The sequence below is a fragment of the Nematostella vectensis genome, chromosome 6 (assembly GCF_932526225.1).
Source record: "Nematostella vectensis chromosome 6, jaNemVect1.1, whole genome shotgun sequence".
Lineage (NCBI taxonomy): Eukaryota > Metazoa > Cnidaria > Anthozoa > Actiniaria > Edwardsiidae > Nematostella > Nematostella vectensis.
In genome coordinates this window covers 2606578-2633826 of record NC_064039.1, presented here as the reverse complement: position 1 = coordinate 2633826, position 27249 = coordinate 2606578, and the positions used below count along the sequence as shown (strand labels likewise).

The following is a 27249-nucleotide window of genomic DNA, read 5'->3' as shown; positions in this document are numbered from 1 at the left end:
TGCGCATGCGCAGCTCTTATTTACAAAAAATCAAAATGGCGGGTACAATTGTTGCTTCCGTGTCAAAATATCTTCTAAATCACGGATTTTATAAATAATAACACTCGTATATAAATTCAAAATAATAGACAGTTAAACCTAGTGTGAGTTTTAGTATTTTTATTGAGATACGAGAATGGAGAAAGTTTCTTCGTACACCGGTGCCGTTCTAGGCAAGCTGGATAAATTCAAAAGTGCTGCAGTGAGCGCCACTGTGACCGCTTACTGCGCCACGAAAAGTGCTGTCGGTGCCGTGGGAGCTTTGGTCGGTAATCCCCTCACCAAGGATTACGAAGTCGGGAAACATGTGGCTAGTTTTGGGCCCAATCTGGCTTGGAAAGTGTTTGAAGGAAAGGCCAAGACAACCGGGCAGGTGAACTGAATTAAATAAATATGTTCCTCTAGATCATCTTGATTGGAACAATAATCACCTTAATCTTACAATACTACTGCGGTATAGCAACTAGTGTATATTTATTTCTTTGTTTGCTTACTCAGACTATGTTTGAAATTGTTATAGAAATTCATATGGTCTGTATGGTATAACTGGTATAACTGGTATAATATAGAATGTGTTCTCGTCAAATAACACTACTAGTGGTCTATCATCAATGCTGCATTTTAATTGGTCGATCTACTAGTAGACCATAGTTTATAGCCTATCGGTAGCAACAAGTTCTGGATTTGAAAGCCACAAGCTACACAAGCTATACAAATGATCTACTAGCGTGATTTGACAAAAAAATAGTTCCTTTCATACTTACCGTAAATGACCTAATAAATGCCCCCCTCTATACTACCCCTCCCCCCCTGCTCCCTTCCTTGCCAGCTTAAAAACAATCGACATAGGAATTCTGGAAATATAAATGGTAATTTAATTGCCATCAAGTTCAAAATAAGGGTACAGCTCTCTAACTCTCCTTGATCTCATTGCTTAGGATGTCTGCAATTTTCTTTTGTTTTGTCCTCGCAGTATAGCATCTTGACCTACTTCTCGTTTCCGTATACCTGCACCATTAAATCCTTGTATTCATTGCACTGTAAATGCTTGTTATGCTAAATGCCCCGGTGCTTTTTAGGTCATTTATGGTATGGTCTCTCTCTTCCATACAAGCTGATGATTGATTGATGGTTATAGAAATAAGTAGGGCCTGCAAGTCTCCTTGTGCTACAATGAAGGGATAATGCTCAGAATTTCTGCCAACTACTGTTTTCACATAGTAATTTTAACTTTATTTATTTCCAATTCTCAGTCAAGCAAGGTTTTATTAAACCCTGGTTTTATAATTTCTTGTATAATAGACTGTACATTAGCAATCACTATTTAATGTAATGCTACAGGAAGCTTCACTTGTCGTATTTGAGAAGAGACTTCTTGACACTGTTGACAAACGGGATAGAGATGTTGTACTGGAGCTCATGAAAAAAGGTGCTGTCCAGTTGACCCGGCTCAGGCATCCACGGTTACTCCTAATACAACATGCCATGGAAGAGTCAAGGTAAGTATTGCAAGTAACTATTGAATGTTCCCCATACAAGAAAATGTTAACAGTTAACAAATGGTTGGTAAAGAAGACAGATAACTAGGCTAATTTTAATATATTTTTATACTTTTTGTATATCCAGAGACTGCTTAGCATTTGCTACAGAGCCCATTTTTGCCAGCTTGTCTAATGTTCTTGGCAGACATGATAACATGCCATCTCCTCCACCACCTGAGTTTGCGGTAAGTTATTGTTTGTAATAGGCTGATTTACATCTGTTACAAGGACAGGAGGATACCGCCCAACACATGCTCTATTGTGTGCACACGCTGATGATTTTTGCCAGAGTCATGTCCTGAAGAGGACAGGAAAAAGCATGGAATGCTGTCCTAAACAGGACTTGACGCTGGCAAGAAAAGCGTGCATGTGCCATAGAATGTGTGAGAGGAAGGGTCATCTTGCCAGCATGGTGGATCTTAATCACCCTAATATCAGCATTCACACCTATAGGGGAATGCTATCAAACAGCCTTTTCACTACCTGACCCAAAAACTGTTTTGTTGTTGTTCTTTTGATATTATGTTTTTGAAAGTCTTTTTTATCCCCTAGAATTTTGAAATGTATGATGTGGAGCGAGTTTATGGCCTATATCAGGTATAGCTGTTAATATTTCTCTGTTTAATAACTGTTCATTGACCTATAATGTTGTAATGAATCTTAAACTGATTTTTTGTTCTAGTTGGTAGAAGGCCTGATGTTCCTCCACAATGATGCCAAGATCCTTCAAGGCAATCTTAGCCCTGAGAATATTGTGATCACTAAAAATGGCCAATGGAAAATCGCCGGTCTCTTCTTTAGTTCTACCCCAACTATTGTTGAGGGACAGGTAATATTGCTCTTCCTTTTTATATGAATTTGACAATGAGAGAATGCTGCTGTACACATCAGCAGGACGAACTGTAATATAACCGAATGTAATAATCAATGCAAGGTTTATATTAATAGGCATACATAATATGAGGGAATCTTTCTCTGACTCCCCTGTTTCCCTTTATTGAAGGCATTCAGCCACCAGTTCCCACCTCGCTATTACTGACTTTTTGTTATTAGTGACAAACGAATTGAAACACAAAGGGGTGACTGAAATAATCTCCCATTTTTACGGAATTGCCCAAGCTTATTTGATACAGTATGATGTGAGATTGGAATGTAGAGGTTAAAATTATAAGCCAAACTCTAGCAGTCATTGTACACCACTAACAATACCATGTACAATGTACATATGCACCTATGCATTTCAGTAAAGTAAGGTTGCACCATGGTTGTCCATGTTACATTATAATGCTTAACAGCTCTAAAAAAATTAATGCGAATACAAAGCCAGGTTTCAGAAGTTCTAGCATTCATTGTTTATACTGTATGCGTGTAAGCATTCACATAGTTTTCAGATACATGTGTGTATAGTTGAATATTGACTTGATATTAAATTTTTTTCTATTTCTATTCAGTCTACCTATAGTGGATGTGAGTGGGAGCCACGCCTTTACCCTCTTGCCCAACCTGATCTAAATTATGCAGCACCAGAGTTCATCTTGTCAAGGACATGTGATACCTCAAGTGATATGTACTCTCTGGGTGCTCTGATCCATGCAGTGTACAACAAAGGTGCCCCTCCCTACCAATGTGATAATAACATGACAGCCTTCAAGAGAAATGTGGAACAGGTGTGCTTGGTGTCCTAGACTAGATCTACACATATATGTACATTTAATGCTGCCCACATAGCTGTGTTTATTTGGTCACATGCTTATTATCTGTGTAAATTTTGGTAAGGCATCTCTCAGTTGTTGGGAAGTATTTGGGGCTTAAAGTCTGTATGTTTTAAATAATGAGTGTTTTTAATTTGTTTGTCCAACTTAAATGCAGCTGGTGAATTGCACCCTACATAAGCATGATAATCCATTAGTGCCTAATAGTACTGTAAACTTAAGGCACAGTGATCTAAAGGTTGTTGTTATTATTTCAGATGTCCAAGTCACATGCTAGTCTAGGGAGCGTGCCTGGCTCCTTAAAGAGCCAAGTTCATAGTCTTCTGAGCATGACACCATCCCTTAGACCAGACTGCCATCAGATGGCCAAGGTGATATTATTGTTTAAATGCAATTAGCATTTTGGTCAAATAACAGAAAATTACAATTCCTAAGGGCCAACATTGTTATAATTGCTCTCAATATCATCACTACTATTGGGTGCATGGTGACCTATAGCAATTGAAATTGTTTGAATGGTTTAAATTTCTAGCTCTGGTAATATGATAATGATGTAGAAAAAAAGAAGGAGATGTTTGTTTACAATGTATAAAATTAATATATTCAGTAGGTACACTTAATGTAACCTTAAGTTGTGTACATATTTTTTTAATTTAACCTTGTTCTTTTTAACAGATTCCCTTCTTTGAGAATGTGGCTGCCCTGACATTACAGTACTTGGATTCGCTGATGCAAAGAGATGATGTGGCTAAGACTCAATTCTTTAAAAGTCTCTACAAAGTGATGCCCAAGCTACCCAGGGTATGGTATGCTTTAAAAACATCTATAAAGTCACATGTGGTCACTAGTGTGCGAGCAAACTGATTCTGATAGGATATCAAACATCTTTTCACAGAGGGTCGTCATGCAGCGTGTGCTCCCTCAGCTCTGTCTTCAGCTCTCCAACCTACAGGTTATCCCATTTGTCCTGCCAAATATCCTGCTGATTACAGAAGACTGCACAGCCGAAGAGTACACCAAGCTAATTTTGCCTGAGCTTAAACCAGTCTTTAAGGTCCAGGAACCAGTCCAGGTAATCAGTGCTGATAAATGAAAAAAAGCTACTTGGAGGAAATCAGCTGCATATCTGCTTAGTATTCCACATACTTTTATGTCACAGTTTGTATTAACACAAGGATGTCTTTTCTTTCCTGTCAGGTCACAATAATCTTCCTGCAGAAGCTAGACCTACTTCTTAGCAAAACACCAAAGGACTCTGTACGGGATGATGTCCTACCCATGGTGTTCCGTGCTTTAGAGGCCTCCTCCATACAAATTCAGGTACAGTTAACATATGGTTCTTTATGTACTGTAGCCTTCTCAGTACAAATACACATTCCATATGGTTCGTTATGAGGCCTCCTAGTAGGAACAGGTACGTAGCGTATGGTTCTTTATGGGTCCTCCTTGGTACGAAAGACACAAAGAAGAAAATGTCTTTGAAAGAAATGTAAAAACAGATTATTGAATTAAATAATTTATCATTCTTCCCCCTACAGGAAATGGTGTTGAATGTTATCCCAAAATTTGCCAGTATGGTTGACTATCCATCAATGAAGAATGCTGTTATCCCTAGGATTAAGACTCTGTGTTTACAGACTTCATCACTATCTGTAAGTACAGGATACAATGGAATGAAATTGTGTGAAACATGGCACAGAAATTTATGATCAATGGTCTTGGAATTCAGCATTTCACTTATCTTATCAACGCCAATTTCAAAAACGCATACCATAGACCACCCCCAAATTTGGAGCTGAGTTCTTTGATATTCAAGGGTCCAAAATTGCCATGGTAGTTAACTGAATTACCAAAAACAAGTACTTCAACCCCCCTCTACATCACCTCCCAGCCCCTCCCTTTCCAAGGGCCATGTAATTCACCTTTCAATTTTGTAATCAGCATCAATACTACATTTTGTTGGTTTTTTCTTTGTTTTTTCCAAAGGTGCGTGTCAATTGCCTGGTATGCTTTGGAAAGATCCTGGAGCACCTTGACAAGTACCTAGTGATTGAGGATATCTTGCCATTCCTGGCACAAATTCCATCTAGGGAGGCACCAACTCTCATGGCTATACTGGGTACCCCTTGCCAAACATTTTGTATTTAGACTACATATGCAAATCTATTGAAACTTTTTCTTTCAGAACAATTACATCCCCCTCCTACAGAACAAAACCTTTTCACTTTCTTTTCCAACCCATTTTTTAACCAGGATATTTCCTGTGATGCAGTGTTTCTATAAGGAAAATATTTTTTTTAACTTGGAGATCTACATACACTTAGAGACCCTGCATTAATATCCCTTAAATTCTGGAGTTTGTTTTTTCGCCACATTGGAGATGTACGAATCAAACAATTACTAACCTGCTGTGTTGCTCAAAAGGCATATTCAAGCAGACCATGGTTCACAAGAAGCTTGGTATGGACAAGGATTACCTAGCAATGAGGGCCATACCATATTTGTTCCCTCTCGCAGTAGAGCCATCACTGAACCTGAAACAGGTTAGGATGGTAACCAGTTAGTATGCAAATGAGTCGCCGGGGCAACATGTAGTGTGCAGCCTGTTTTCTAGTTTGTGAATCCATTTTTGTGTTGTATACTGTTTTTGGCAGTGGCTAAATGTGGAAACATTTGGAAACAAGGGAAATACATGTTGTGTGTCACATAAATCTTAGTTTAGCCATGCCTTTAGGGCACTTGTTGCCTAATTACCTCAGATTGTTGACTAAGAAATAAGAAAAAGTCATCACTAAAATAATGTTCGTACATTATCAAAGCTATGTTCCATTAATGTTTCGTTTGTTCATCTTGTTGATTTATGGCTTATATGTGTTAAGTCTATTTAACAAAAAGATCTCATTTTTGCATGGGTCTGTCATTTAACATGCACAAATGATGTCACAGCTTGTCATGAACAAAAAAGTACTTGCAAGGCACAGTCAACTACATGTCTATTGTGTTGAATTTGATAGAGTCGTTCTATAATAATGCATAACTTTCTGCTTTTGCGTAGTTTTCCCAATACATGAAATTGCTTGGGGACATGATCAAGCGTGTGGAGGTGGAGCACAAAGCTAAACTTGAACAACTCGGCAAAATGCAGGAGCAGACACAGTAAGTTGCTAACTAAAATAAGAAGTTACCTACTTTCTTAAACAGTTCTTTTGCTGAAAAACTGTGTGGGGAAGTGACCTTATCTGGGCACTTCCTTCCTGCACAGAGCTACTGTTTGTAGGCTAGGTACCAGATACATGTATGCACACATCACTAGTACTGTACCATTCTTGAGACATGAGTTCGCGAAATTGCTCATGGAATTCATGAACAACTTTATACTAGTACCCTTTCAAAATCCTGCCCTTATTAGAATGGTTTTCAAAAACCCATGCAACAAAGTCTAATGTCAAAGTGTAATAGTCAAGCAGCGCAAAAAAGACTTACAGTGTAGTAAGTCTTTTTTAAGTGCTTAATAAGATAAGATAACTAAAAGTATTTCACGATTTTCTGAAAACCACACTTACTCAACGAATAAAAATAAAAAGTGTAAACAAAAAAATACCACAGATTCAAAAGAAACGTTACATACTGTATACAGTTGCTGAGAGTATTTTTTTTCCTTTGGTTTGATTAACGTTGACATGGAGCAATATGTTTTAGGTCATCGTTGAAGTTTGCACAAGAAGTCCAAGAAGCCAAGCAACTTGATGATTTGGTGTCCAAGATTGATAGAGCATTTGCTGAGGGTCAACCCCTTCCAGAGGGTATGTATTTATGTATGCAAGGCCATTACAACTGTAGACCATTTAGGAACCTATAGTTTTATGACCCTATATATTACATAGTGTTGCCATTGAGAATCAATGTGTCCTATTTAACATGCATTGTGTATGTTGTATGTCTGTTATTTTGGTATTGTTATGTTAAAGCTGCATTGTCACCAGTTTACTTCCGGTCGATTACCTAACAATATCCGATGATTTTTAACGGAAAACGCGAAAAATCTTTCAAAATATTGAAAGCAGTGTGTCTATTGGAAGTTTCTTTGAGGATGTGATTGATAAATTAGAGCGGATGGCCAGTTAAATATCTCGGATTCTAATAGATTTTTTTGTCTTTTAACGGTTGAGGTTCCCGTCGGACCTCCCGAAGTAAACTGGTGACAATGCGGATTTCCCTTAATGTTTTCTCTGATGCATAGCGGGTTACAACACATGGATTCTCACAGTGCAACTTTATTTGAAAATGGGGTATACTTTACAACCATATAATTGGCATCAATTAACATAACTTTAAATTAACGCTTGTGAAAGGATCTCTTTGACAAGCGTTAATTTGATGATTTTATTTTTAAAATCATCATCATCACTTTCATCATTACAATCATGTCATCCCTTTCTTTGAGTTATCAAGTCCTCTTCCCATTTTTGCTGTTGAAGTATATATTGATTTGAGCATTGTTTTATTCTAGAGCAACAGAGTACTAAAAAAACTGGGTCTCCAGCTAAAAGTAATGCAACCAATAACACCGAGGTATGTTGACCTGCTTACCCACCGCCAATTTTGTGATTTCCTTAGAAGAGGAAGATGGACATTGTATATTTATTTATTTATTTTTCAGTTCAATAAGCTGTTTGGTCTAGAAGATGATTCTTCAAAGGGTGCCAATCTGAATGGGGATCTTCTTAGTGTGTCCGAATTGTCCATGTTGAAACCTGCTTCCTCTGATACTAACAAGGTAAACATTCTCTGTATTCAATAATAAACTTTCTTATTGACCTCCGAAAGCACGCAACGGTTCTGTCTAAAAGATATGCCTCATGATGTGACGATATACCTTATTCCTGTGGCTGTGGTTTCACAAGATTTTTACATGCAAGTTACCGTAATGATTCGAATATACGCCAGGGGCACTTATTTAATTTTTCTGGTATTTGGGGGAGCGCTTATTGGAAAGGGTGCGCTAATTGGAGAGGGGGGACTTATTAAAGAGGGGGCGCTTAATGGAGAGGGGGCGCTTATTGGAGAGGGGCACTTATTGGAGAGGGAGCGCTTATTGGGGAAGGGGCACTTATTGGAGAGGGGGCGCTTATTTTAGAGGGGGCACTTATTGGAAAGGGGCACTTATTGGAGAGGGGGCGCTTTTGGGGTGAGGGCACTTATTGGTGAGGGGGCGCTTATTGGAGAGGGGGCGCTTATTGGACAGGGGGTGATTATTGGAGAGGTGGCGCTTATTGGGGTGGGGGCGCTTATTGGGGAGGGGCGCTTATTGAAGAGGGGGCGCTAAATTCATTTCAGCTGAAAATACCAGCTTTGAATCGATTAAGAATCAAACTTTATTTGCGACATACTGAAACGACAGTAAAAATGCTGTTAGATTATTTATAAATCGATGACAATATCGTTGTAATATAAGAATGTCAATGCGAACTATATAACATGCAATGCAGATTTGCACCATTCATTTGATGCTTTTGTTGGGATATTTCTAGGGGTAGGGTAGGGGCGCTTATTAGGGAGGGGCTGCTTATTTAAAGGAGGGTGCTTATTCGAATCATTGCGGTTTATGTTGTCGCAGAAACCTTCCAATATAATGATTTCAATTGCGATTGTTATTTCCTTCAGAAACCCTCACCCTCACAAGCTTCTTTCTCGCAACCGTCAACATTACGGAATTCACCTTCATCGTCATTACGGAATTCACCTTCATCGTCGATGGACCAGCTGTTCCAGCAAAAGCAAGCGCCCATGGGTGGTACCACGCCCAATACTATGGGGTCTGCCTTGAATTCCTCGATGCCGATGCTTGGTGGTAACACCCCATCTGGTGGTGGTGCTATGACCAGCATGCGCTCATCAGGAATAGCTTCTGGCTCCAATACGTGGGGTACGTCTATGTCAAACAACTCCAGTATGGGATCAATAGGGATGTCTTACGGATCCAACATGGGAAGCCAAAGAACTGGAGGATCATTCAATACAGGAACAATGTCTGTCGGTGCATTCAACACTGGCGCAGCACCGAGCAGTACGTTCAGTACTTCTACTTTTTCTAGTGGGTACGGAAATTTCGGAGCTATGTCATCGTCTGGTAATTTGAACACTCTGGGGGCATCTAACAGTATGGGCGTGATGCCTGGAGGGGGTGCTGGTATTGGGAAGAGTAGACCCCTGGAAACCAAGCCTGTTGGTCCTTCCTGGACACCATCAAGCGGCTTGAGTCGGACAGAGCAGGGGAAGACGACTAATGTGCTTGACACGCTGTTCGCCCCGGAGATGAGTCACTTACAGAATAAGAGCAAGAAGTCGCTCAGTGCTCTGCAGAGTCAACAAGGACCTCAAGGCTCGGGTAAGTTGACACACCTTGAAGATAAGACCAGAAGTCCAATAAGAGTTTTGTTACTGTGGTAGCAATAACATCAAACATCAGAGATTTTTATTCATGTGCTTTTGAGTGATGTAGTGTACCTTTCTTCAATTAGACACTCTTATTTTTGAATGTTTGGCCTGGGTTTAGTAAAAACTTAGTATTAGACTCACACGTGCACCTTGTGTTTTTCGTACTGTATCCGAGTCAAGCTGCTTTTGGTAGACGACAATATCACGACTTCCGAATTCTTCCAACTTTGCATCGTCACAGCTTTAGATCGATCACAACACCATCATAGTGGATCGCCTTCCCAGCTTCTGTCACCGAGAAAATACCGATAAACACAAAGCCAGCGATTGAATAAAGTTCGAATTGTTTCTAAGCTTTGCGTTGCTGTTGATTTTCAACGCTCTCTAATTGATTGGTGGTCTAACGGCCGCCGTGCCTGCGAAATGGCTTCCGTCGCCAAAAAAAACAAAACAATCGCGACACAAAAATCAGAAGGGGCACATGTGAATGAAAAGGCAAATATCAGATGTCCCATCTCGACCCACGAAAGTCACTGTATTCCAGACAATTTTTTATAACCCACATACGTTATAACTGTTAGTTAAATTTCTATTTGCCTTAATCCAATCTCATTGATTGTTGATTTAGAGCTTTGATGAAGTGACCAACTGATTGGCAGTGCGGTTCAAGGGTCGTTCTCTGTAATGCTTTGTACACTAACACTTCGTATTTCAGGTACGATGGGCATGAGACCGCAGTACGGCAGTGGTGCCATGACGTCGTCATCCGGGCCCTTTATACAGCCGCAAGGAATGACGGGTAATGTCATGAGACCTCAGCCGCCTCCGTTCCAGTCTACCCCTCAAGGTGGATCAGCCAATGATCTGAAGGACATATTTGGCTAAAATATTACCTAAAGACACGGTCCATCAGGCTTTTATTTTGATGGGATGACCAGATGACATTATAAATTTCAGTCTCTCGTATGTCATTGCCGTTCTGGATATGCCGAGAACGGCTGCACAAGAGAATAGCTATATCTCAACCCATTAGTTTGAAGACCATGAGTTCTTTTGTATTATTTCTAGAGTCGTACCTGAGCCAAATAATATAAAAGATGGGAGTCGTTATAGGGGAATCCGGCAAAATGTGGTCACAAATTGGCTATCATTTCTGGTTGACCGTTTGATAGGGTGTTTAAACAAGGAAATTTTACGCTCCGGGGCGTCTATACGCCGCGCTGGATTCATTTGACCGTTTAACAGGGATCAGGTATATGGAGAAACAATGTGGGGCTTTAGTATTTGGATGGTGCCTTTATTGTTATGTGTACATGTAGTAGACTTTTGTTGCAGTCATTATACACGATCACAAGAACACAGCTGATACTAAACGAAAATATTCTTATTTAGGCTATGAACAAACGCCGTTCTTTTGATGTACCGTTCCAAATGCAAATGTATCATTTGTTTTAAGTAAATATTTGAATTTGCATTTGGAACGGTTTATCAATAATCTATAAATAAAGATTATTGTATTGTATTATATTAATTTTGAAACGATACACCAGAAGAACGCCGTTTGTTCAAGGCCTAAGTGGCCATTGTTACTTAGCCTGCGTAGCGGCAAATAGATTGGTATACGTCATGAATGCAGATAGAAATCAAAGTCAGAAACATAGTATATTATAATGCAGGTTATAAGAATGGGATCGGGAAAGAAATCTTGATGACCAAGATCCTTGTTTGTTTTCTGATTTTGCTCCTTACTTTTGTAGCCCCCTCTGGATATCTTATGCCTCAGTTTGTAAAGCGCATTCATTTGTATTGACTACGATGGCTAAGCACCACATCGGCCAAACTACGCCTAGTTCCTTGTGTTCTTTCGGGATTCCTGTGGTGTTTAGGGTTCCCTGTGGTTAATATGAAGTCATCTCTCTCATCTCCCCTCTAATCTCACGGCCATCCAAAGTAACCTCGTGCAGAATCCAAGGGACTAGGCTGATCTATCTTTATTTATTTTCAGAAGATTCGGTTGTATCTTCTTCGTCATTATTTGCGTTTGTCTTTACGCGACCCGATTGGTCGATTTGGATCACATGATGTGATAATGCACAACTTGTTACATGCTCGGCCCATCTCACCCTGCCTTTGGCATTATGTGACCTTGACATGGAAGTCAAGAGGAATTTGTTCACGTGATACGTTGATAGACCTATGGCTAATCGTCGACATCAAATCTCTTGTCTCGCACCAGATCCCTCTCATTACGTTGCGCCACAGGACTCTCAAGTTGTGCTGTAATTACCTTACCAACTGAGTTAGATACTACTTTCATTACTACACCTGTATTTTCTTGGGCTGTCATCGCCCCAGTTTCAGACAATTTTGTTGTATTCCTTTTGTTGTTGTTCGCACTGTTCATGCCGTCTCTCATTGATTTCGCCCCATCTAGCTTTTGTTGGTGACTTGGCGCGTCGCCGTCAATATATTTGCTAGTGTTACTAATCTTAGTAAAGACTGTGATACTTGGTGAAAGCTTTCTTCGCGTCATGCCTCTATGCGCCTTCGCTGTGGTACGATTTCTCCCCACATTAGCTTGTCGGTGACTTGAGGTGTTGTTGTGAAAACCGTGAATTAATGTATTAGTGTGGACCCTCTTAGAAGAATCAGGTGACGGACTTCCTTGTACCACATTCCCATAAACCATCGCTGTACCACTACCATAACTCACATTATTATTATTTCCTTGTTCACTTGGCATGTTATATTGACTAGTGTTGCTTCTCTTAGTAGAGTCTGGTAGTGACGATCTTTTATGCATCTTTGTTGTACTACCAGCATCATCATCATCTTGTTCCTCTGAGATTCTCTTAACTCTTATAAGTTCCTTCTCGCTACTTCGTCTGCGTAACTCCAAGGTCTTTTCCCCTGTTGCATTATCAAGATAGCCAGGCTCTCTTTTAGTCCTGATCAATTCCCTGTCACTCCCGACAAAGTCCCGCCTTTTAAGCACCAATCCTGCATTGCGTAGCCTCTCGCGCGTGTTATCCACGAAGCCCACGCGAGTGTTATTACCCACCAGTTCACTTAAGGCTTTTGTGAGGTTAAAAGAACCGCGTTTGTAAGAGTCCCTCAGGGAGACGAGTTGATCATACAAGTCCGTCTCGTCTTTATGGACGGCTTTGTCCAGGTTTGACTGGGTCCGGTGTTTCTCCAAGTTACTGATGTACGCTAAGAGATGGTGAAACGAGACCTCATCCGCCGCCCCACCCCTCGTGGAATTGTTCTTCAATGCGGCACTTTGTTGGTTTATCGATAGGGATCTGCTCGTAGTAGAATTTCCACTCTTTATTGATGACCCGCCTTTTGTGTGGAATTCTTTAGTATGACCATTTCCGGACGGTTCCGTTTCTCCTGATTCCTCTTGTAGCCATGAGCTGGATTCTTCGTTTGTCCCATCTAATCTGACTTTAGGCGCTTTCACTGGAACCTTTCTTTTTGCTGATTGGTGCACGTGTTGATGTGTGCCGTTTGACGTATGCGTGGAGTGCGTGTTGTCATAGTTGCGAGACTGACTCTTGTATCGTCTTCGAGGAACTTCAATTGTGTTGATACGATATATCCCTCTAGATTCGCCTGTTTGCTTACCCCTTGTTGTATTTTCAGATTTCCTTCCCTTTTTGTTACTCCAAAACCACCGTCCATCTACGACCTGCTTATTCTTGCTCAGTGTCATATGCCATGGAAAGTTTATTTTTCTAGGGTAACCTTTATTCTTAGAAACGACCAAACCTTTCTTAGAAGACTTGAACGATGTATTTGTTTTGGGTATTTCGCGATCGACTTTTTCGTCTACTTTCTCGACTCTGATTAGCTCCTTGTTAGCCTCTTCCTCTGAAACATTTGCTCGGCGGAGGATCTCCTCGGCAACTTTTCCTGTGATGTCCGAAGGCGGGCGCAGTCTGTGGGTCCGTGTTCTTGGTGGGTCCCAGCCTGAGTCATCATCAAACTTGTCAGGTTTAGTGTCGCTTGTGTGCTCTTTGCCAAAGGACGGATCATGTTTGATGTAGAAATGGAGGGTACCTGTAGTAAAAATTAGATCCTCTTAGTGAAGCGTCCTACCTGGTGTAAGTTATCACGCTGAACCACTGTGAAATTTTATCTACAATAAAAACGGCATCATTCTATGCGGCTAGGAGGTCAAACTCCTAGCCAGATTCAAACAAATTATTGCTGTTATTCTTGTCCAGTTAACAGAGCTCAGGATGTGTTCATCACCTCTTATTGAAGGTTGTGGGATAAGGCATAAAAACGATATCATTCTTTTGCTGAACCACAAAATAGAATAATAAAATTTTCTGAAATAACGATGAATTTCAATATCCAAGAAAAAAAGAAATACAGTGTTTCACAAGACATACTAACACTATGTTGGTATTAGCCCTATCTCCTAGCTTGTATATCATTTGAATTTGTAAAATTCGCCAGTTTTCTTTTTCCGGTTCCCCTACGTTATCGACCGTAGAATGCTTTATATATAAGGTAAAATACATTAGTCCAGTGGAATATCCGTGCAACAGACCTCCATCCGTTACACCCTATTTTAAGCGGTCACTTCCCGCAAGGCCCTGATTTTCTTGCGAATAATCAAACTCTGTAAATTGTCCCTCCATATGCGGACACTTCAAAGTACCTTCTTACCCTACCTTTTCTTCCAAGCGATGTTGAGCCTCCCTTATGCTCTTCTTCGGCCGGATCCACGATTAGTGACGTCACTACCAGCTGATTGCTGCCCACATGGTTAAAGAAGGGGAAAGAGTAGCAGAACGAACGACCACCACAGTAAGAGTACATCACCACTATCGTAATGACGATAAGGCACGCGGCGATTCCAAGGTTTCTCTTGGTCGAGATCTTCATCGTGAACAGCGTATGCCTAAAGAAAACGCGAACACTTCAGTAAGGGCACCTTTACTCTTACATTCACAAAAGTAAAAGCCTCAATACGCCCCTTTAAAGCCTAGGGCGGTTCCAGGATTGTTTTCAAGGAGAGGGGAGGGGGGGGGGGTTGCAGCATGAACTCTGGTGACTGCAACAAAAGAATGTGACTCTCTTTTGTAGCATTTCTTTTCCCTCAGAGGCATTCCTATCATAGTGAATGACATCGAATAAGATGACATTCATTAGAATGATGATGCTCCATAAAAGCAGCTGTGGATAATGTGCGAATTGCGAGTCATCAATCTAATTTTGCATTGATTCATTCATCTGCTCTAATGAGGCTGTAGGAAGTATTCCAGGATTGTAATGGAAACCCATGCGATTTTCTTCCAATCCTGATTTGCAAAATATAGAGCGAGTCTATTAGAAGTCTGAAACTGAGCAGTAAATGCAACTTTGATAATTTATCAAATGTAAACTGCGCAATCTCTCAGCGCGGTTAACGTCCGGCTTCTCATACCTCACAGTTCATGTATCTTTGATTTCTTTGATTCAGCCGGCTCAGCTCATCCAACTTCGCTCATCACAGCTTCGCACTGTTGCAAAGACAGGAAGATATCTGATCTATCCAAGTACCACGAGACCCATATGATTGAACTTAAAGATCTAAGAGATTTGTCTCATGAGAAAAAATGCCAGTCTTAATTTACTCGCCACATCAGTTATTGTTTTGTAGTAACCAAAGCCTTTTCTTTTCACCTGTTCAAAAGACAAGAAAACAGGTTTTACCAGTTTTCCTTGCTGGTGGCAAGAGATGCTGCGTGTCTAGGATCACGAATACGGACTGGATCCAGGGTCCGTTTCGTTTGCACAAGAGATACCTGATAAATTAGCCTGTGGTAAAATGGGAGACCACACACCACATAGCAACATCCCAAAACCTAGAAGTTGAAATAAAACTCCGTAAAATAAGTGAATAGTTCTGCAGTCCAGAGAGCTTCGCCGCAACATGATAAGAAATGGTACAACCGCATCACATACAGCACAGCGATTTCAAATTTTGACTGGAATAATTTTAATTGTTTTAAAATAATTCTACTCGGCTAGTAGCCTCTGCCAACGCTCGGACTACCAATGTTAAACAGCAGTCCGTATTTATGGCAATAAAAAGTCAAGTTAACATCGTCAGAATTTTTCTTGGGCCTATAGAAAATAACCCCCAACCCCTTCCTATCTTTTCACTCACAGGCCCGTACCCAGGGGAGTGCCCCCCCCCCCCCCCCCCCACACACACACACACACCGCCCATTTCTTTTAGCTTCATCTCTAGCCTCGTCGGTCACACAACATTAGCTGGCAGGCTAGCCTCCTACTCTGAGATCACGTGGCTAAATAAACGGATTTTCTTTTATTATTTATTAAATCTGCGGGTACTGTGCGCAGATCAATGAAGACCATAACACTACCTGTCAAAGTCAAGTGCATCATTAACAAATGATCAGGTTCTAAAGGCGCTATATTTGCGAGTATTGGACTGGCATTTCTTTATGAAATACCTTATCTATCGGGAGTTCTTTCCAAAGCAAAGGTAGGATTATGATTTTGTCACTCCAAAAATAATTCAAGATTGTCATCCATCTTAATAAATAAACCCCAAGACAGATTATCGCCGGGAGGATTTTAAATTGTTCCGGGACAGTTTCGTTTTGTAATCCACTGTCAATTTAGCGAAGCGAGAAGTGTGTTTCAATGTCAAGTTTTCTGCACGCCACCGTAGCGACAGAGCAAAAAGATAGTGTTCTCTAAAGCTGTGTTTTATATACGGGCCTCCCGTGCGCACAGGGACTTTGAAAAATGATCCAGAAGTACTCGGTTTTTTTTTCTGTTCAAAGTTTAAAAATTGGAACCGCACATACCCACACGCCATTCTCTTTTTTTATTAGATTTATTGGATACATCAGCTTAGACAAATGGAAGCAACTTCTTTAGAAAATGATAGCCTTATATCAGTTTTAGGGGATTACTATTATTTTTCAGATCACACTTTATTAAAAAATTCTTGTTTTGATTTTATCTTAAGGAGGTTTCCTTAGCACGTAAATTAGTGCCTTTTAGAGTTCCTGCTTGTTTTTTGTTTTTTTTTTACGAAATTTTGCATTGACAATTATTTTTTTTTCAATCTTATCCTATAGCCCTTGTGCATAAGGACGTGACGCAGAACCAAAAACTTGATACTAAGGTTAATTGGCGGATCAAAGCGCTACAAACCCTCCTTTATTAAAGTCGCCATCTCCGGATCACACCGAGGTGGGTTGTAGACTATTTGTGGGGCTCTTATCCAACGGAACGGACACCCAAAGGTTAGAATCTTTAAAACAGTCGTATTTCGATATCGATTTTGGATTGCAGCGAGTAAAGGAACTCGAACCTCTTTCAGTTATGACAAAAATCCGATGTCTGGTTATAAAGCTGTGTATCCATTAAGATTTCATGGTACGCGTTTTCTGGGGAAGTAATAAACAGGTATACTGTTACGTACGTAAACACAGATATTTTGAGGGTCTGTTCAAGTCTACTCTGGCCAAATCATTTTGAGTTCAAGCGCTTTAGTCTCCTTCGCAGCCCCTAGCAGTCGGAGTCACATCCTGGGTTTCAGAGCTTCTCGAAAACCGCCGAGAACTCGAACGCGCGACGAACGAATGCCGAAGGCACGACAATCTGCAATCTAGACTACCGCCTAAATAGATATTATTCTTGTGACCATCTTCTATTCATAGAGCTTGAAATTAATAATATGGATACAAAATATATATGTTCGACTCTCTGGAACATAGGATTTTTTCTCAAATGTTTTACTGAAAAAAACATGCTGAAAATAACGCTATTCTACCCATATTCAGCAAACACCAGCGCCGCCGTCCTTAGTGTCAGTGACAAAATCGAGCGACTATTATGTCAGTGAACCGAGCCACCCCAATTTTTGCTTTGTTTTTGTCTTTTCCGTCTATGTTTTCTTTTTGCCTATCATTTATTTTTCCCTTGTAGACCCATGATGGCCATAGTGAAAGAGTCGCACTTGCTAGTCGTTCTTGTTATCTGGATCATCGTATGGTGCTTTACCGTATTTAATCCGATTCTGGTCCCTTTTGATTTGAAACAACACGGCCAAATGCAGATAGGCCGTCGCACACGAAGAGGACAGGACTTCCACTCTACGAAGACTAAACGCACAATCCTGACCTTTAAGGACGCGCCAGAATGCACAGCGATACACCCCACCGTGCTCCTTTACAACAGGATTTTCAAAACAGGAAGCACAAGTATGACCTGTATTATTAACTCGGTTAAACATTCGATGAATTTCGCGATGGATTTCGCCACAACAGAAGACTGGTACGATAAGAGACGCAAGCCTCTGTACCCGAACCTCCTCACGCGTCACGCGCGACGCGCGCTAACGCAAACGAACCACACACGATTCGTGTTCATTGCGCATTTTTATTTTCGATCAAGGTTAAAGCGTCTGCACTATTCTCATACGTACATCAACCAAGTTAGGGATCCTGTCAGGAGAGTGATCTCACATTATTTCTATTTGCATCGTAGCCAGGAGAGACCGCTAAACCGAATACGCAAGATGAAAAAGAGTGGATTTATCAACGAAACTCTTGAGGAATGTCTTGCGAAGCAGCACCCGGGCTGCGAGTCTAACCTCATGACAAGATTCTTCTGTGGAAAGCACTCCTTTTGCCGAAGTGGGAGCAATAAGGCTTTAAGCAAAGCTAAACATAATATAAGTCGTTACTACGCTTCTGTTGGGTTACTAGAACACTTTAGTTTATATCTACGAGTGCTGAACAAACGACTGCCCGAGTTTGTTTCTGTGGTTGATAACTTGCAAGCAAAGAAAGTGAACAGATTTTATAACGAATCCAAAATCTCTAAAAAGACGATTCAGGTTATCAGAAAAATGAATTCTGCTGACATTAAGTTGTATGAGTACATTCAAAAGAGGTTTTGGCGTCAAGTAAAAGCGTGTGGTTTATTAAATACGATATGACAAAGCACACAAAGTGAACAACGAGAGCTTTTGCATTGAAATAGCGCCGCCAACTTGTTATAGCAGGGGTGGGTCCAGAATTTCAAAATGGGGGATGGATAATGGCCGGATAGGCGGCCTGTAACAGATCCAGTGACTGTTGGTAGGTCACATAGATCTAACAATACTTCAAGCTGAATTGAATTTGTCGCGTCAGCAAAGTCGAGCAGGCATTTTAGACTCCCAGGACACTCTGTCGACCACTTGTCTATTTTTTGTCTATTTTTTGTTTATTTCAAAAATAGTTCAAAAGCTAATTGTGTGCTATGTATAAAGGGCAAGAAACTGTTTTCTCTTTTTGCAGTCGCAAGAGCAGGAGGGACAAGTTTTTGTTGTACTAAATTCTGATAATAAAACCACGAACTCCTCTATAAATTGAATGAGATGTGTCCTTACTATCTAGCCTAACAAACCCTGTTCCTTCCGCCCTGCAGTCACCATAAACACGCTAACTTCCGTGATTTACGCGACTCTAGGTAATAGATAACTTGCCAAAGAGTCTTTTCAGGACCGTAACCAGGGCCCCACCCCCCACCCCCCCCCCCCCCCCCCCCCCCCACAACGGCCGAAAATCCACTTTTGGTTCTCAATAGACGTGCTAATTGTAGACAAAACTATAAAGCGTAAGCTAGATCACTCTGGTATATAGCCGAATCCGACAATAAACGTCAAGAAAAGATACTGAAAAGGCATAAAAAATCATTTTTTGTTCTTTCGGAGGTGGTTAGATTTTTATCAAAGAATTACCTCCCCCCCCTCCCCCAGGAAAAATTAGGTCCACTTTTTCGAATTTCGCACCCCCCCCCCCCCAGAAAAATAGAAAGTCCTGCTCTTCCTGGCAGTCTGATGACCCGGAAGGCGGAAGAGCTTTATATGGTCATAGCCAGAATCTGGTACATAATATCCGTAGCGTATTTACTCGAATCTTACCGCCATTGTATCTTTAACGCGTCTTGCAGAAGTCAATTTTCCCGTATTTGATTTCTGTTTTGTTATGTTGAAAAAAGTCTGACTACAAAATGTTTTCTCTCCACAGCGAACAAAAATTGCCCGTTTGTGAGGGCGTTGTTCACCACGAACAGGGTACTCCCTCCCTCCCTCCCTCCCTCCCTCCCTCCCTCCCTCCCTCCCTCCCTCCCTCCCTCCCTCCCTCCCTCCCTCCCTCCCTCCCTCCCTCCCTCCCTCCCTCCCTCCCTCCCTCCCTCCCTCCCTCCCTCCCTCCCTCCCTCCCTCCCTCCCTCCCTCCCTCCCTCCCTCCCTCCCTCAAGAGTGTCAAAGTGAGAGGGTGAGGCGTACACATTTATGGGTGTGGCTATGGCTAATACCATGGCATTTACGGTTTCTTCATAGAGACCATCAATGAACACGGTGTTGGTGCTGGTGGTACGCGGAATATTTCCGGGACCAGTATCACGGGCAGCTAGAGGCTCAACTTGCCTGGCTCCATCAGAATGAAAGTGGCCTGCTCTTCACATCCTGCTATGTGGCTAACGACACTACGTTGACTACCCTTGGCAAGATGATGCCAGGTATGCTGATGATAATGATGATGATGCCAGTATTAGTGAATTATGATGATGATTTTGATAATGATGATAGTATTGCTGATTATTATGATGTTTGTTATGATCATACTTTGATCACGATGACAATCCTAAAAAATTCGAAACGTGGCTTTAATCAGAGCTGCCACTAACAAAAGTGGTTGCAATGAGACCCTACTATAAGGAGGCCGCTTCAAAAGTTCAACGTTAGAATGTCAATCAACCACTCCTTTTTGTATTCCTTTATCTGAAATTACGGTTTATTTGCAAGATAGCTTTAAACATCAATAAATAAATTTTGATAATTGACGATTTTTTATAGAAATTTTCTCAATTACTAGCTTGAGTAAATGGAAAAGGACATCGTTTGTGTCTCGGCACTGTGCGGAAGAGCGTAGAATAACAGCTTGATAAACTCCTTTAATAACCAAAAAGTCCAAATGACACCCTGTTTTGGTTGCCCCAGCGGTGTTTTATTTAACGGGTTTCAACTGTTTTTGTAACCATGCTAGTCAAGCAGCTCTGCGATGTTGCGCACAAGTAGGGTGCTCTCACCTTCGTAGATGAGGTATGCGCTACGCTCCAATTCAATATTTTAAACCTTTGTAAACCTTTTAAACCCTTGTGACCGTACGGCCATCACTCATGGTGCTGGTATGGGGTGTATTTAACCCTATGACTTGATGTATGTAGGTCCACGCTGTACTGTGGGACGGTACGGCTCTCACTCATCGTGGTGGTGGTGTGGGCTGTGTCTAACCCTATGGCTTGATGTATGTAGGTTCACGTTGTTTGACTGTACGGCCATCATGGTGGTGGTGTGTGGTGTATTTAACCCTATGACTTGATGTATGTAGGTTCACGCTGTGGGACTGTACGGCCATCATGGCGGTGGTGTGGGCTGTGTCTAACCCTATGGCTTGATGTATGTAGGTTCACGTTGTTTGACTGTACGGCCATCATGGTGGTGGTGTGTGGTGTATTTAACCCTATGACTTGATGTATGTAGGTTCACGCTGTGGGACTGTACGGCCATCGTGGTGGAGGCGTGGGTGACCGTGACGGCCTTCTCGCTGACATGGACATCATTAGCGGCACCCTTGGCAAGGCCTTTGGGATGATAGGGGGGTACATAGCGAGTACCGCTTCCCTTGTGGACACCATTCGCAGCTATGGAGCAGGTGAGTAATGTAAGGCCCCGGAGGAAAAGGCGGGGGAGGCGGGGGGGAGGGGGTATGGGAGGATGGGGAATGGGGGGGGGAAGGGGGTGGGGTACAGGTGATAGTGGTGAGCCCTGGTGAGGTGTGGAGGACTGTGGAGATGCCCTAGGCGTCTAAAGTTTCGAGTCTTTCCCGGTTTTCTTATATTCCCTTTTTTCTATATTTGTAGTTATTTATTTCATATTTATTTATTTTGTATCTATGTTTCACAGCGAAAACAACAATATTTCTATTCTATATATATATATAGTTTCATTAGTAGGCCCCTATAATTTATGCCCCTCACTAATATTGATCCTTCCAAAGTCGTCTTGGAAGAAGCTTCTCTGGAAAGTTAAAAATAATGACATCAATTATCAGAGCCGTAGCAGGCCACGTAAGATTTAGAGGCACAATACAGAAACAATAAGAAAATATTGGGAGTTGGCAGCCACACCCTACTGGTCATTTCCTTATAATTATTTGGGTGCACATGCCCCCAGTGCCCCGCCCCCTGCTACGGCCCTGATTATATACCAAGAAATAGTAGAACACAAGGATTTTAAATTATATAAAAATAGCTTTTCCCAAAAATAAAAGGAATTTTTAACTGAAATTGGTTTCAATGGAAGTGTGTTGTGCAGAAAAAGTCAGGAAAAATATTTAAAAAATGAGAAATCCATCTTTACATTAGTAAGTGTGCCGTCATTTTTCTTCTCTGTCGCATTGTCGCGGTGTTTTAATTTTGAAATATTTAGTTACCTAAACGGGCTCGTTGCTTGTAGTTCTTTGCCGACTCTCTGGGTCGCTGGTTTAAAGGCTGCTCAGGCATCGGCTCGTCACCAAACGTGGACACATATTGCGCATTCGAAGATCCAGCAATGACAAGAAGCAAGCAAATGACTATCACGGCTTTCATTGCTATACTAGTGAGAAAAGGCAAACAACATCTTAGAATATGCCATCTTGAATGTTTGAATGTTATCAGGTAATCCGTACATAAATATATTAAACAAATTGATACACAAAACAATACATAAGTGAATGAAAAAAGAAATTACCTGAACGATACTGTTCAAACTTCTCTTTTTGTAGAGATTCTTTTTTAGTAACAAGATAAAAGTCATTTAGTCTCAAGTTTTTTTCCCGGATACTTTCTGTAACGTCTATTAAAATTTCTTATGGTTTCTGTCCGAGATTAGCTTAAATATTTGAAATCGTTAGGTTTTAGAAGTATTGGTCTTAATATTTTTCAAAGGATACCCTTTAATGCAATTCGCAAAACACTACTGGCTTTTTATCTTGTTGGACAATCACACAACGCTTTCGATACATTTTAAAGTTAAGTTAAAAACTACTGATTTTCTTACCGTCTTTGGACTGATACTTGACAGTTGACTTGGTTTTTGCTTCTAGATTTCCTCTTGGAAGATGTTTTTGTGAACCAAGTGATTTTTGATAAGCTTTTATAGACCAATGGCTTGACATGCATTTGAATGCCAATTGACCACTACCTTGTTAATTGTTTCTTTTCAATATACAAAAACAAATTCAATTACCTTGATTGTTTTGCTCTTTTATTTAATTCCTTAAGACTATTTAAGTTTTATTTAATATCAAGAGCAGACGTTTTGTTAGGTGCAAAAACTAGACAGAGGTTTGAGTAAATAATTAAAATGGTTAAATTTAATCAGTTGCTTTAACTTTAAATTAATTGATTTTGAGAATCGTGCGTATCTTATTACCGTAAACCACTTTAATTATAGGTTATAATTGAATGAGGCAATCGATACTACTCATCCTTCCGCCTTTCTCTCCGTGCTAGCAATTAATCGTTCCATACTTTCCGTTGCCACGTCAAACATTTAGTCGCTACAAGTTGTAACAACTGTTCATTGAAAACATATTTTGTGGCAAGTTGAGTAATAAAAGCATTATTTTTACGTTGAATACATGTTTACATACGTGTTTCCGGGCTGTGCCATGTTTTTAACTTTTTCTTAAATTTTCGTTATACAGAAAAAGGTTCTTTATAAAAAAAAGGTGCACTATTCAGCGGGAGAAATTATTGTATGGAATCAGTCCATAATTTAATATTTGTCTGCGGTACACGTTTTTCCCTTCTTCCAAGCCTAAGAAAACACCTGTGAAATTGTACGTAACCCTTTCAAAACAATCTCTAGTTTGCTTTGTTTCAAACCAACGTTTTGTTGATAGAAAAGAAAAGCCTAAGCTTACGTGAGAATATTTTCAAACGAATTGAACCAAAACCATTTTATTCGTAAAAAAAACTACAATTTCCTATATCTATTCATCAGGAAAATAATTGTTTTTGTATTAAAACAAAAATAGCTTTCCATAAACAGGTTAGACGTGGGTGTACCTATCCAGTGTGATGTTCCCCACATGCTTTGTATTCTTTTAGCGCCGCAGTTATCTCTGTGGGTTATTATTCGCCTTAGCTTAACATCACGTGTGGTGTAGATACAGAACGCTTAAAAAAGTATAAAAGCCGCATTGTCACCAGTTTACCTCCGGTCGATTACGTAACAATCTCCGATGATTTCAAACCGAAAACGCGAAAAATATTTCAAAATATTGAAAGCAGTGTGTTTATTGGAAGTTCCTTCGAGGATGTGATTGATAATTTACAGCGGATGGCCTGTTTAATATCTCGGATTTTAATAGATTCTATTGTCTTTTAACGGTTGAGGTTTCCGTCGGACCTTCGGAAGTAAACTGGTGACAATGTGGCTTTAAGAATATTCCACAAACATACAAGCATTACATGAGCTAGTGCTACATACTTGTCCCCAGCCCCCCCCGTCCTCGGGGACCCGGGGCGACTCGGAGACTGGACGCGGGAGTAAGCGGAAAGACGAAAGAAAGAGGAGAAAAGCGTACTCCCGCTACCAGTCACCTTGTCGCCCTTGGTCCCCAAAGATCCCCCCTTTAAAGGTTAATACATTAATACAGCGTCTTTATGCATGGTTTATGGCGATTAAACCTATGCCTTATTGATTTATTCACAGTTCCAAATGTAGAGGTTTTTACCTGGTCTACCGGTTCATTGGTTGTACGGTCCGGTCCCTCTGGCTCTCCGCGTACTAATTTATCCTCCAACTTTTTTTTGCTTACAAAATAGATAACATTAGGCCTAACACCGAGCCGGGAGTTATATTTTCTGGAATCACTTAGCGCAGGCTGTAAAATGCGTAATGAACGTTAATTACCCGTGATATATATGCCCCCTCGCATATCATTCCAGTTCATGTGAGTTACCGTGGTGATCGATTGGGTTGCCAACGTGATGCCTGACACTTGCTTAAGTCGACGTGGATAACGAATAGGGCTTTCAATATTTATTTTCAATCTAAGCTGTTATCAGTGATCAAACATGATTGTATTTGGGTTGTCTTGGGCCTTTGAATCTAGAACGGTGTATCTGCGCTCTCGTAATTGCAGCTACTCGTATTGCTGTATTAAAGCTTCCGAAATTTATATTATTTACTTTGCGTGAAAGATAGCTGGTTACGATTTCGCCCAGAATCGGGGACTTTCGTAAGAGATCAATATCATGTGACTTTTTGGGTGGCAAACTAGCGCACGCTCGGACTTTTAGCGGCAAAATAAACAGCAGCGAAAAGCAAAACATTCAGCGCATACAAATAAAGCTAAAACGTTTTTTTTAGAAAGGGTTTCTTTTCATTCAAAGATTTCTCTGGCTTGACGTGGCATGTGTTTGGCTTGAATTTGACCCAAAAGGTCTCTTGATATCTTAGCGCAACTCAACTATTGACCATTTCTTCCACTATTTAGGTTGGAGATCCAGCAAAATGCAAACAGGTATCCAATGACCTGATGTCCAAGCACCGCGGGCGAGGAGCGCCTCCGCATCGCGCCAACGCCCATGCACACGGAGCCCATGATGGAGCACTTTGCAGACGTCTTAGCCTGGCTTGACAACGCTGGAGCTGCTTAACCAGACGTGCAGTAACTCGTGCGACTGCCAGGAACGATGCCTCAAGATAGAAGAGCTGGCCTGTAACAAATACGCAACCCAGGTCCAAGTTTAAATGGGCTACGCCCGAAACACACGGCATGTTAGTTATTCTAATAACGAAAGGTCTCGGGTATGATTATTACAATAACATTAAATCATGTGTTTGTTGTCTGTCTTATTGTAAGAACTGAATTGTAAGAATGTTAACACTGTGCTCTGGGTATCAGCGCATTTCAGAGTCCAGTTCCAGGACCCTTCTTTGACGGTGTGACACCACAGGTAGACCAAGAGCCGTCAAATAAGGGTCCTGGAACTTGACTAGGCCTCTAAGCTGCATTTGTTTACTGTGAAATTGCAATAATCACACCATTTGGCTTTTAATGACAAGGTCCTGGGTATAAAAGAAATGATATGGAATTACAAGAAAATCAAATCATGTGTTCGTTGTATGTCTTATTGTAAGAGCACGTTTACCCTACTTGGTAGTTACTAATTTTGGATCCCCCCCCCCCCCCCCCCCCCCCCCCCCCCGCAAAGCTTCGCCTGTTCACTTTAAGCCAAAGAACTGTGAAATTACAATAATCACGCCAGTTGGCTCAGAGTTGACTAGTTCAACATAAAAGTTTGGAGCCTCTGGTATCCAAATCAGTTAACACACCGGCCTGTACCGGCTTTGAGAAGTACCCACAACCCCAAAAAATTCATAAATGCAAAATAAACACAACAAGACGAAGATACTCAGGCATTAGTCTAAGGGATAAATGGTCTTGAAGATAGGCATTCAACCGAAGGCGATAGCAACTACTCTTGAGCCAAATAATAGCACAAATTTCAAATCGAACAAGGAAAGGAAAGCAGAATCACCCTCAAAATACCACACAAGGAAGAGAGATCAGCAAACACAGCTCAAGACACAAATAGATACCTTTATTCTGATCATCCAGGTTCATTTCCATGGCCTCAAAACACAATGTCCACTCCTTGAAGGCTTGTAAAACCACGAAGATGCCTTTACGGATTGCAAAGCATTCTGGGAGATCCAGGGAAAAATTCACGAGGGGAGGGCCAGTCAACACTCCTCTCCCCAAAGTCAGATGGTTTTTTCACCCCGAAGCCAAACAAATCAATTCCAGCTCATACAGACCCAGAATAGCAGTGTAAACAATTTTGGAATCAATTTGGTTTCAGAAAAGGCAACATTTAGGAGAGCTGTGGTGATTCATTAGAAAATTATTTTCTCATCCAGGCAAAGCCAAACAAGAAAATACCATCATCAGTCCACCTTTGCTTGCAAATATCCATAAGCAAAGCACTCAATTATGCCCCAAAAGACTTCATGATGTCCTGAGACACTCTCCTAATATGCTCATAGCTGTATTTTTTTATGAAAAATACAAGCAACCATCAACTTGTGCTGGCTTCAGCACAACGACGAGGGATTAAAAGTGGGGACCGCAAAGCACTGTTGGAAAGCTTGGATACCGCTGACTAGGTGCAGCAGTGTTTGACTTTGATGGGCTGTATAAAACTCAGAATAGGGGGAGGTATCTATAGAATTAGTATAGTCCTTTAGTTGGTTTAATGTGAAAATTCCGTACATTGATTGTTATGGCGGAATGAAATTTAGCATTTGGACAAACTCACAGTAACTTTGGCTTTTTATTTTTTTATCAGTATAAATGCAGCTACAGTATATATTTTTTTCCAAATTCTTCAGACATACATCATTGAAGTTTATATTTTTATAACTT

At 40.9% G+C, this 27249-nt stretch overlaps 4 protein-coding genes across 8 annotated transcripts; 2 read left to right on the top strand and 2 right to left on the bottom strand.

The window, feature by feature from the left end:
• The first annotated feature begins 12 nt into the window (after positions 1-12).
• Positions 13-11448, top strand: LOC5514581 (SCY1-like protein 2). Its single transcript, XM_032384290.2, has 19 exons — positions 13-412; positions 1381-1538; positions 1666-1765; positions 2133-2177; positions 2263-2409; positions 3032-3247; positions 3550-3663; positions 3968-4093; positions 4188-4364; positions 4490-4612; positions 4831-4944; positions 5279-5411; positions 5717-5835; positions 6348-6448; positions 6992-7095; positions 7803-7864; positions 7953-8069; positions 8957-9680; positions 10446-11448. Exons 1-19 carry the CDS (start codon positions 176-178, stop codon positions 10613-10615), a joined length of 3087 nt encoding a protein of 1028 aa, XP_032240181.1. The 5' UTR covers positions 13-175; the 3' UTR covers positions 10616-11448.
• On the bottom strand, positions 11012-15412 carry LOC5514571. Its single transcript, XM_001634700.3, has 3 exons — positions 15174-15412; positions 14419-14648; positions 11012-13795 (listed from the first exon to the last, which is right to left on the bottom strand). The coding sequence occupies exons 2-3, from the start codon at positions 14630-14632 to the stop codon at positions 11931-11933; spliced, it is 2079 nt and encodes a 692-aa protein (XP_001634750.1). The 5' UTR covers positions 14633-14648; positions 15174-15412; the 3' UTR covers positions 11012-11930.
• A 729-nt stretch (positions 15413-16141) lies between these two features.
• On the top strand, positions 16142-25068 carry LOC5514580 (uronyl 2-sulfotransferase). 4 transcript variants are annotated; one of them, XR_007311842.1, is made up of 4 exons: positions 16142-16241; positions 16846-16960; positions 21306-21477; positions 24528-25068. XR_007311842.1 is itself a non-coding variant. In XM_032384292.2 (3 exons), the coding sequence occupies exon 3, from the start codon at positions 17703-17705 to the stop codon at positions 18711-18713; it is 1011 nt and encodes a 336-aa protein (XP_032240183.2). In that variant the 5' UTR covers positions 16142-16241; positions 16846-16960; positions 17699-17702; the 3' UTR covers positions 18714-19132. The 4 variants fall into 4 exon arrangements, 3 of the variants coding, with proteins under 3 accessions (XP_032240183.2, XP_032240182.2, XP_048584522.1); XM_032384292.2 differs by lacking the exons at positions 21306-21477; positions 24528-25068 and adding an exon at positions 17699-19132; XM_032384291.2 differs by lacking the exons at positions 21306-21477; positions 24528-25068 and adding an exon at positions 17699-19132 and having other exon boundaries at positions 16846-17013.
• LOC116619419 lies at positions 21675-23022 on the bottom strand. 2 transcript variants are annotated; one of them, XM_032384187.2, is made up of 3 exons: positions 22866-23022; positions 22258-22416; positions 21675-21842 (listed from the first exon to the last, which is right to left on the bottom strand). In XM_032384187.2, exons 1-3 carry the CDS (start codon positions 22981-22983, stop codon positions 21802-21804), a joined length of 318 nt encoding a protein of 105 aa, XP_032240078.2. In that variant the 5' UTR covers positions 22984-23022; the 3' UTR covers positions 21675-21801. The 2 variants fall into 2 exon arrangements, with proteins under 2 accessions (XP_032240078.2, XP_032240076.2); XM_032384185.2 differs by having other exon boundaries at positions 22258-22421; positions 22866-23006.
• Positions 25069-27249: the final 2181 nt, after the last annotated feature.

Bases quoted from the DNA above. Each gene is read 5' to 3' on its own strand.
- LOC116619419 (XM_032384185.2), bottom strand. From the start codon at position 22,987: ATGCATGTCAAGCCATTGGTCTATAAAAGCTTATCAAAAATCACTTGG. The intron at 22,422-22,865 runs GTAAGAAAATCA...TTTTCTCACTAG, and splicing joins CAAGTATCAGTCCAAAGACG to TATAGCAATGAAAGCCGTGA. The intron at 21,843-22,257 runs GTAACTAAATAT...TTAACTTTCCAG, and splicing joins CAAGCAACGAGCCCGTTTAG to AGAAGCTTCTTCCAAGACGA.
- LOC5514581 (XM_032384290.2), top strand. From the start codon at position 176: ATGGAGAAAGTTTCTTCGTACACCGGTGCCGTTCTAGGCAAGCTGGAT. The intron at 5,836-6,347 runs GTTAGGATGGTA...GCTTTTGCGTAG, and splicing joins CATCACTGAACCTGAAACAG to TTTTCCCAATACATGAAATT. The intron at 9,681-10,445 runs GTAAGTTGACAC...TTCGTATTTCAG, and splicing joins ACAAGGACCTCAAGGCTCGG to GTACGATGGGCATGAGACCG.
- LOC5514580 (XM_048728565.1), top strand. From the start codon at position 16,201: ATGAAATACCTTATCTATCGGGAGTTCTTTCCAAAGCAAAG. The intron at 16,242-17,698 runs GTAGGATTATGA...TTTCCCTTGTAG, and splicing joins GAGTTCTTTCCAAAGCAAAG to ACCCATGATGGCCATAGTGA.
- LOC5514571 (XM_001634700.3), bottom strand. From the start codon at position 14,632: ATGAAGATCTCGACCAAGAGAAACCTTGGAATCGCCGCGTGCCTTATC. The intron at 13,796-14,418 runs GTAGGGTAAGAA...TTTTTACTACAG, and splicing joins AACATCGCTTGGAAGAAAAG to GTACCCTCCATTTCTACATC.